General features: G+C 37.6%; 1 protein-coding gene across 1 annotated transcript; it reads right to left on the reverse strand.

The window, feature by feature from the left end:
- Positions 1–1,073: 1,073 nt before the first annotated feature.
- LOC131049109 (BES1/BZR1 homolog protein 4) lies at positions 1,074–4,122 on the reverse strand. Its single transcript, XM_057983132.2, has 2 exons — positions 3,565–4,122; positions 1,074–2,107 (listed from the first exon to the last, which is right to left on the reverse strand). Exons 1-2 carry the CDS (start codon positions 3,778–3,780, stop codon positions 1,088–1,090), a joined length of 1,236 nt encoding a protein of 411 aa, XP_057839115.1. The 5' UTR covers positions 3,781–4,122; the 3' UTR covers positions 1,074–1,087.
- Between the last annotated feature and the right edge of the window lie 6,840 nt (positions 4,123–10,962).

Here is a 10,962-nt window from a genome sequence, read left to right on the forward strand (position 1 = left end):
AAAAACACCATTCCAAATTCAGACTCAATTTCACTGAAAAACAAATTGAAAGAGGAAAAACAAGTTCAGGTATAATCTCCTCTCTAAGAACAGTGAAAACCTTTTTTCATTAATAAAATCAATCTATAAAAACAAACCATCGCCAGAGCACCATTTTTCTATCTTAAGGAAAATTACTGCAAGGATAATTCCTAAAATTCCCAGAAATTAAATTCAGGAAGGATTAGAAATGTGGAGCAAAATTTCACAAATGCGGTTCACTCCAGAATAACAACAAGAAGAAAAGAAAATCATTCACCGTTCGGCAAGAGGAAAAATCACTTTAAAAAAAATTATGTTACAATCACTGAGTATGATCTGTACCATCAGCAATCTTATCTCAGAAAACCCTTATATCAAGTATAAGATAGAAATTTAAAATAAAATGTTTAAGATTACATTTCATTTTTTATCGCAGTGGACTGTGGAAATCTAATCTCTTATATAAGATTGAAAATGTCCTCGCAAAAGATTCAAAATGGGTTCTACAAGGGAAACTAAGAAATTAAAACTGCATAAAGAAGTGCAAAAATTGATAGAAAATCATTCTATTCAAGAATAAAACAGTTAATTGACAGTATTATATTAAGAATGCTTGAAAAAAAGAAGCATAAACAATGAATCTAGAAGCATTCTTAATAAGAAACAGCTGCCGACCTATTGGATTGAAGTGAAATTTCACAGAAGAGAAGGATTGAACAGCTGTAACTAGTCCACCATTCAAATCAAAATCAGCAAAGGGTTGCAAAGTATTCAACATTACTGAAATCAGAGCAGAACCAGGTCGATCCAATGTATTATCCCTGTTCAAACAACGTTTACAAAATACAGAGAAACGGTATACAAACGATTGGCCAACACTATAAATTGCCCACAGCCACAACTACTAAGTATTGCACAGCTGTAACGAGTCCACCATTCAAATCAAAATCAGAAAAAGGGTACAAGTATTCAACATTAAATCAATGAAATTTAATTTTCACCATTAGGATTACACTCTGCCGAATATAATGACAGTTAACAGAGGTTATTACCTCAACTATGGTGATCAGGTTGACCTCTGTCTTGAGTTACCAAGCGTCAACTCGAGGTCATCAGACGCAATCTCTCCGCCGCACTCTTCGTGAATCCGTTCGCCCTCCCACGGCTTAACGGGTACGGCATTACCGCACTCAAACTGGAAATCATCGGAGCCTGACCCCGATCCAGCCAAGCCCTCGGTCACGTGAATGGCCCCGGGATGGGACGGCGACGACCTGCCGCTCTGAGCTGGGGTCCACAGCCGGCTAGAGGAAGAAGATTCCGGCTGCTGTTGCTGGCGGAGTCCAAAGAAAGGAGCGGCGGTGGCGGGTACAGTTTGGTGGTGCTCCGCTCCAGCTAGGGTATGTTCGAGGCGTGCGGCGGGGCTGAGAAGGCTGAAGGTCGGAGAAGACGGTCCCATGGCGGCTGCGGGGACGCGGACGCCGCCTACCCAGCGACCTTTACTGGCAGTCAGGTCGAGAGCTTCAGGCACAACGAGATGGCGTCGGACAGGGCTGGCCGGAGCAGAGGCCGCCATGAAAGGGTACTGTGACGACCAGCCGCTTATGGAGAAAGCCCCTTCGGTCGCCATTACTTGGTCGCAACTGCCAGTCCCTGCGGCGACAGAGGATGAGGAACTTTTGACGAAAGAGTCCCAGTCTGGCTTAACGCGCGAGCCACGGGCAGTGGGGGAGCTGAGCGGAGGTGTCACAGGTGCGCTGCTGGAGCCACCCAGGCGGAGCGGCGGCAAGCCTCGCTGAGCATTGGAGATAACAGCGCTGCCATTTGCGTTAGGGTTATTGAGGTTTTTGAGCCATGGGATGAGGTAGCTTCCGCCACAGCCAGCTGCATCTGCGTAGGAGGGACCTGGACTGGGAAATGAAGAGGAAGCAGGACTGGCGTGATAAGAGGGCGCCGGACTGGGGAAAGAGGAGGAGGCCGGAGAAGTATGGTAGGACGCACCGGGGCTTGGGTGGTACGAGCTGCACGGGCTCATCGACGCCGAAGCGGCGCCGCCTATTTCCATCCGCTCCGCCGGCAAACATCCCTGAGAAAAGAAAAACACAGGGCTAAAATGTAAGACTCCATGTACCACACCATGTCAATACAATACAACAACCACACAGCGACAACTAGTGTATGTATGTATGTATCTGTTCAATCGCCAAAATGAACAAAGCAATCAATGGAGGGAACACTGCCAAAAATGTAGACCCTTGTAAATAAAGGCAAGAGACAAAAGAATGTGCATCACAATCCATCAGATTTCCTGAGGCATAAATCCATTTGAACACCAGAATTAACGACTGTACTGTACTGAACTAGAGACACTTTACAGTAAGAATAAAGCACATCGAAGATTATTAATGGCAGCATTAACCCATATGAGAAAAAAAACAAATATTAGAAAAAAAAAAGCAGAAAGTTCCATGTGATATGGATCATATATCCATAGTGCTGCTTGAGCAAGGGCAAATCAACAAGAGGCATAAACCCATTTGAGCACAAGGCGTAAATCCATTTGAAAACCATAATTTACGACTATACTGTACTCCACTGGAGACAATTTATGGTAAGAATAAAGCACATAGAAGACTATAAATCGCAGCATTAACCCTTCTAATCACGGCATTAACCAGGCATTTTGGAAAAAAAACAAATATTAGAAAAAAAACTCAAAAAGTTCCATGAGATATAGATCATAAATCCATAGTGCTGCTTGAGCAAGGGCAAATCAACAACATGCATAAATCCACTTGAGCACCAGGCGTAAATCCATTTGAACACCAGAATTTATGACTGTACTGTACTCCACTAGAGAAAATTTACACTAAGAATGAACACAAGAAGACTATAAATGGCATCATTAAGCCTTCTAGTCGGAGTCTTAACAATTTTGCCTAAAAAATACATATGTTAGAACAAATTTAGAGAGAACAAAAACTTCCACCATAAATCCATAGTTCAGCTTGAGAAGGGCAAAACAACATTATAAATCACTCACTCAGAGAGAACAAAAATTTACAGTAAGAATAGAACACATTAGGACAATGTCAGAGAGAACAAAAATTTACAGTAAGAATAGAACACATATTAGGCAAAACTCGAAGAAGAGAACAAAAATTTACAGTAAGAATAAAACACGTATTAGACAAAACTCGAAAAAGAGAACAAAAATTTACAGTTAGAATAATACACATCGAAGATTACAAACGGCAGCATTAACCATTCTGATCAGAGCATTAGCGAGGCAGCCTAGAAAATACACATAACAGAAAAAACTCGGAGAGAACGAGAATTTCCGTCATAAATCCACGGTGCAGCTTGAGCAAGGGCGAAACAGCATTAAAAATCGCTCGCTCGCCCGCGCATTGACATGTTAATGCACTGCTCTGGCAGATCGACCAGACGCATTCGATTATTTTCGCCAATTCCACAGACACAGATTGGCGCTGAATGCGATGCTAATATTTCCACAGAAATAAGAAAAACAGTAAAATATACCTTGCGATAGGTTGTGCCGTCTTCCTCGACGGTCCAGCCGGCCTCGGCAGCGAGGGCTTTGAGCACTTCATTGTTGTCACAGTGCTTGGGGAGCTTATAGTTGCCGTACATGCGCAGGCCCTGGTAGATCTTAGCAGCTATGGCCCTCCTTCGCCGCTCCCTTCTCTTGTTGTTCTCTCGCTCCTTCCATGTGGGCAGCCGCGAACCAGATGTCATCTCCGCCACAGTAGAACAGCAATGAAAACCAAAAAGACAGAGAGACAGCGATCGCCTTGGCTCTCTCTAAACCAAATAAAACAGCTACTCACAAATAAGGGGAGACCAGAGGTGAGAGGAGAGAAGCAGATAAAATAGCTACTCACAAATAAGGGGAGACCAGGCGTGAGAGGAGAGGAGAGGGGAGAATCACGGGAGCAAGTAAAGTGGTGATAATCAAGTACGTAGAGATGCGATACGAATACACGAGAAGCGTGAGAGGGTGCTCTGCTTCTTTGTTCGCGTGTGCCCGATCACTCGCAAATCGCGAACTAAAGCCCTCCCCTGTACCAACCCAAAAAATAAATTTTTAAAACCTCGGAAGCCATGAAAAAACGCTCCCACGTCCACGTCAGCAGAGTAAGTAGCTCTTGAATAACATTTCTTTTACGGAGTCCCGTTTATGCAGGTGGCCTACCCCTGAAACCGTGGGTCTTTATTCCACGTGGACTACGCGAAACAGTGGATCTTCTTTCCACGTGTACATAAGACATGGTACCGTATCGGCGATTCCTTGTCACGCGTGCCGGAATTTTCCGTTTGGTGGCCGTAGTCGTGCGCGTAACCAGGGTTTGATGAGCTTAAGGTCCCGTCCGGACAGACATAAAAGAAATAAAACAGTCCACTGACTTACTGCCCTCACTGACTCGCTATCTTAATCCAAACGCAGATTAGATTAAATGATTCCGGCCAAGAATCCGGTACCGGTGATCTTCTTCCTTCCTTCCTTCCATTGCACAACACAACACGATCCTTCGCATTTCCACCAGCTTTTCCGGAGATTTGATTGGGACAAAATTATACTCATTCACTCACACCTCTTAAATGATGCTCACCACTTTACCTTGTAAACTGTACACTCACTCATTCCCCAAACCCACTCATTCCCCAAACCTTGGAATGCATTCCACACAGCTTGGAGTGCATGAACACCATCCCTTCAACGATTTTAAGAAAAGATTTGAGATTGTGCTTTGGACGAAATTGATCGAATGGATAGAGAAAGAGCATTAGTAATCGTTATTGGAACAAAAATAGAGATTGTGCTCTTGACGAAGTTGATGGAATGGATAGGGAAAGAGCACTAGTAGTCGTTATTGGAACAAAAGTCGAGATCATGCTCTCGACGAATTTGATGGAATGGATAAGGAAAAAGCACTAGTAGTTGTTATTGGAACAAAAGTTAGAGATTGTGCTCTCGACAAATTTGGTGAAATGGATAGGGAAAGAGCACTAGTAGTAGTTATAGTTCCAATAACCAAACACTCCTTGCACACCCAACCCCTTAATTACTAACTTTTAAAAACTAAAATAAATAAATAAATAATTCACTAATAAATTTTATGTGTACCAATAGCCACCCTTTTTTTTTAGCATTTTTGGACCATAATTGGTCTATTTGTGCACCTTTATTGATACCTATTGCTTACGACTAACTACCAAGGCATTTGTGCATAAGTATTGACAATTTTAAGTAGACGATTATTGGGGCATCTTTAAGTAGGTATCGGGCAACACTTTGAAATGTGTATTTTTTGACCCTTGTGTGCATAATGGATCCCACAACGTCCATCGTTACTACCTAGAAGTCAAAACAATAGCTATAAGCAATTAAGTCACATGTGGAGACAACAACAAAAAAAAATCGTCGAAATCCAATGTAATGTTTAGAATTTGTGGGGGCTACTAGTACACTTCCTCTACCCTTCAATCCTTGACTCTTAATCGAAAAGGTTTCAACTTAAGACTCATGCCCTTGTATCGGATAGCTAAACACTTTGTCCATAAAGATTCCTCCATACAAAAATTTGATATAAAATTTGATGAAGATCTCTCCATAGAAAGATTAAATCACTAGATTTGATATAAAATTCTTTAAAAATGGAAATTTAAAATTAATTCAGCTAAAAGAAAGGGAAAAAATCACATCAATACCATGTTAATGTCTAGCTTTGATATTGGTATAAAAAAAGAAATCAATATTCGGTGACGACGTAGAACATGCGGTTCTTCTTTATTATTAAAGAAGGTAAAAAGAATGAACGATTTGAAACAAAGTATGGACGCATCATAATAAAGTGTATTGGCCACAAAAATGTGATTCCATTTCGGTTAACTTTCATAATGAGCATTCTGACTTTTCATACCCGTGATCATGCAATTGTAGTTTTATTCAATAAAAAATATTCCAAGTATGGAAATAATTGTAATGGTAAAATTTGGAGATGTATTTTAAATTTTATTTAGTTTTTGGTTTATTTTGAGGTAGTTATTTGATATAATTATTGAGTGACATGTGGTCCATTTTTGTGTTAAGTTTTTTTTACTTTTTGGTTCATTTTGAGATAATTATTTGAAACAATTATTGAGTGACATGTGGTACACTTTTGTGTTAAGTTTGAATATTTTGTCAATCTTTATCCATTCTCACTACTCATACTTGCATATGTCTATATGCGTCCATTCTTATCCATGCCTTATCTACATTTATACCCATGTACTCACATAATTTATTATCCTTAGCTTACATACATTCATTCATATAGTCACAAGACTCTACATTCACGGGAGCAGCGATTCTAGCTCCAAAATGGTCAAAACGTACACCGTGATATTGACAACTGAAAAAATCACAGTCATAAATCACAAAATCAATGGTCAATAACGTGTGTATAACCTATGTATTAATGACAAAATGTATTTTTTATGTGTTTGTTTGGAGCCAAAATAGCTACCTACATTCACGTCGTTTTTTTTTATTATGATTTTTTTTCTACGGATTGAAACTTTGACGATGTGGTTAAGGTTGATGGGTTGTATGGTTTGAAGAGATGAGATTTGGATTAAGATGGAAAAAATGGCTAATGTCAAAGCTATGGGAATGAGACTTCTAAATCAATATTAAACTAAGACTTGGGATTGAAGATATAATTTTTTGTACTTAAATAGGGTGAGTTCTCAAGCAAGATCAATTAGGGTTGTTGGACTAGACAAAAAAATTATAAATCCAAAAAAATAAAAAATAAAATTATAAATCCAAAAAATATAATTAAAAAATAGACATAAATGTGGAATCTTGTGATTGCGAATGAATGCATGTAAGTTAAGGCTAATAAATTATTTGAGTATGTGGGAACAAATGTAGATACGGCAAGGATAACAATGAATCTATAGGCATATGTAAGTATGAGTAATGAGAATGGATAATTTTTGGCAATGGAGCCAAAATTAACACAAATATGTATCACATGACACTAAATAATTGTTCAAATCATTACCTCAAAATGAACCCAAAATAAATAAAATTTAAAATCAATCTACAAATTTTACCATTAAAATTATTCACGTGTTGATGGAATGACTAAATTGATGGAATGATTCCATTTCAATTGGCTTTCTACTTAAGATAGACAAAGTCCTTAATCACTTGTGAATTGAGAATATGATTGGGGATAGGTGAAGTTAGATTTATGTTTTTGGTTGCTTGTGGATGAGTTTGGATTAACTATGATGAAATTTAGATGGTGGTGTTAGACTTAGATTTTGATTTTGAATTTTAGGATTTGATTAGAGGTAGATGATGGAGTTTGGGATTTAGATGCAAAGGATGGTTATTCCTAATGTCTATAAAGTGGAGTTGTTGAATTGTTGGATGTCACATTGATTTGTAAGGGGATGGTGGATGCCTAACCATGGCAAGAGAAAAAGCTTAAGCTAAGCAAACAAAGAAGACATTTTTTATTAATTTTTAAGACATCTAAACTTTGGTTCAAGGCTACATACATGTACTTGGTATTCACAATGTTTAACAAACAAGACACATTTATAATCCTACTTTATTCAATAAAAGGAGTGACAATCCTTATAGACCCACAAATATATCATTTATCAGGGGTCTTGATAGTTGGAGAATGCAAGGTTAAAGACCACCTATGCACTCCTTGGAGGCCAAAGCATTGTCCAAAGTTAGCTTCGCCTCTAACACTTGGAAGTAGTGTGTGAGTGGCTTCTTGGAGCTAACTAGCATATAATGTACCATAAAGAAAGACAGTTGAAGGTATTGATCTAGGTTATATAAGGCTAATAGGGATGCCCTTGATATTTCATAAGAGTATGTGAGAATTCATGAAAAATAAAAGTGAAATATGTCAAACAATTGAGAGGAGAAGGTAAGTCATTCTTCTCCTTCACTTCCCCAAGGTGAGGCTTCTAACCCAAATGAAAAAAAATCACTTTTGAGAAGCATGCCTTTCAAATCACCCTTGACTGTGTATACCCCACCATTAAATGAAAAATATTTTGTCTTGAATTATTTTGTGGACAGGTCTAATGTTATTATTGCTAGTAATTTAATTTTTAAGATACTTGTTAGCCTATTTTTCTCATCTGGTCCAAATAGTCTTTAATAAGTGACTAAGATTGGAAAGGATCTCGTGTCTAGTCTTGATGCCCAAAATTTTCCTAAGTTTGTCATGTTTCACTTTGTCCTCAAGTGTTGTCTCAAAAAAAAGGAAAGTCTTAAACTTATGTGAAATCTTCTAAATGACCTCCAATCTTATCAAAAAGTTACTAAAAAATTGCTTCTATCAAGAATCTGTCAACACCTATAAATTTGACAAATTTTCAGTGCAATATAACCTTTCAATTGGTTACAAAAGCTCACTTTCAATCCCTATCACACCTTGGTGGCCTAAATCTTTAAGGATTAAAATTTTGTAATTCGTAGATCGTCATGAAAAATTCAATTGGTAGAAAGTTTGTATAAATGGTAAGGATTATGCACATCCATTTTTGTGGCTCTCGGGTGAGTTTTGGCCATGATTTTAATTTGTCGTTATTTTAGAGCAGGTCTATAAGGTCTCATAAAAAAATTTAAAATCTCTTAGTTCTAGTGGTGACCCAATTGTTCATTTGCCTTTAGTGGCCTCCAACTCCATTTTTGTGGTCATTAGAGAAGCTATGAGCCCTTAACCAAATTTTCATTAAAGTACCCATCAAATGGCTCTGTTAACAAAGGAACACATAAAATTTGTTTGTTGTGTAGGTGAAAACCAAATAATGAAGTTTTTTTCAATTAATAATGGCTCTTTTCAAAATTTCACAAACTCCGAAGACCATTTGTGTCTATGATTAAATTTTCATCATTTGTCCCATCAATTAATTAAAATGCCAACTTCATCATGCTTTTTATTTTAAATTACTTAAATCACTTTTAATGATTTAAATCATACTGGAAGGGTTCAACGAGCTACATTAGGTAAAATGTAATCACCTTCGAACAAGCATGAATACACATTGGAAAGTTGGATTCTCTCTCAAAGAATAGATAGCTCCTCTAGCCAAATGTGTTGGGATTAAGGTGCCTCAACCTTAGGAGTCCCAAGTGATTTTTTAATTAACTATTTAATTAGTCCTACATGTTGATTTTAATTAATTTAATGTTATAATATAAATTTCCAAAGTGCAAGCAACAAGCATTGAGGAGGAAGCGAAATTGTGACACTTGTCACAAGGAAGGAACTTTGGAGAAGAAATTCTCTTTGGAGCTCTTTGAAACTTCGCCCTTCTGACAAGTAGCTACATAGTTTGTTTTCCTTTTTTGTGCACCTTTTTTTATAAAGATTCTCAATGGGACCAAATCTTCCACATGGATAGACTTGGAGCAAAATAGAAATTTCTATTTTGGCAAAAAGGCTTGATGTTCTTGAACACCTTGCATTTGTGGAATAAATAATATTTGTATTAAATATTATTTATGCAAGAATTGTGCACAATGGAAGTTTCTAATTATTTATTAGATACATTGAATGTGGACGCTTTTCAGATGCGTTTTCCTTTTGCATTGTAAACTCTATAAATACAATGTGTTGTAGAAGAGAAGAAGTGTGAAATATTTTTTGAAAGACGTCGTTATGTTGTCGGTATTATTTTGAATTAGATATCATAGTTGAAAACACCTGCAAGAGCATAGACTCTGCATATTGTTTGTAATATCTTTTTACTATAATCCAATTGATATGTGCTTTGGTGTGGTGGTTTTTTCTTGAAAGGGTTTTCCCACGTTAAATCTTATGTGTCATATGTTTATGTTAAATCTCAAATTTATTTGTGTTTGTTTTTCTTTTATCTGTAACGTTGTTCAAGGGTTTGCAAAGAAATTTGCATTCTCTCCTTGGAGGGTTTGCATTAGGAAGGTTGTTCAACCCTTTGCTTTCCTTTCAAAATGGTCAGTAAAGTACTTCATGCACATTGAATCATATGAATCTTGCAAATACCAAGAGGATGGATTTATGAATTATCATTATGCATCTCAATTTGGTTTTGTTCGCAATATTCAAGAATGTAATCAATAAGAAGGTTGATATATAATGAGGAGAGGATAGATACAGATATATCAAAATCTCCTTATATTACAAGAGCAGGTGGCGTTTCAAGTGGGCATGCAATGTAGATGTGCAGAAGACTCTCCATTAGAACAACTTAGGTATCTCTTCAATATAGAAAATGATAGAGATCTTGTGGAGCTACTAAATGTGTTAGGGAAAGGCTTGTGGTCAAGAAGTCATGCCCACGATGGTGAGATATATAAAAAAAATTCTCACACCATTTGTGCAAATTCTCATCAACACACTAAGAGGAATTAGAGTTGTTGATCACTATGTATGTAAAGAATATTATTTGGCAATCTGTAAATATATGAACAACATGAAAGTGGTTCCTAGCTAAAGAGTAATGCTAAGTCTCATGGACCTCAATGCTGGAAAGAAAAAAATTAAAATGGAAAAGGCCTAGAAATTCTTCAAGAAAGGGGTCAAAGAGCATAACAACATTGAAGAATTTATGGCTTTTGTTAATGCTATTGAAGGCTTGATAGCTAGTGACTATTGGCACTATTAGATGAATTGATTATGTGTTGCATTGATGTCAACACTAGTTGTTATGGTTGGTTACCGGCAAACAGGTTTTGGTTACCAGTAGAAGATCAAGTGTTACCGGCAGAAGAGACTATCTGTTGGACACTTCCGACATGTTTGGATCTATGGAATATATTTGGTTACATGTGGTACATGCTCCTAGAGCATGTCTTGGTCAATTGGCATTGACTTGGTAATCGGGTGCTATCATACACTCTGGTAAACCCTT

The sequence above is a fragment of the Cryptomeria japonica genome, chromosome 3 (genome assembly GCF_030272615.1).
Source record: "Cryptomeria japonica chromosome 3, Sugi_1.0, whole genome shotgun sequence".
Lineage (NCBI taxonomy): Eukaryota > Viridiplantae > Streptophyta > Pinopsida > Cupressales > Cupressaceae > Cryptomeria > Cryptomeria japonica.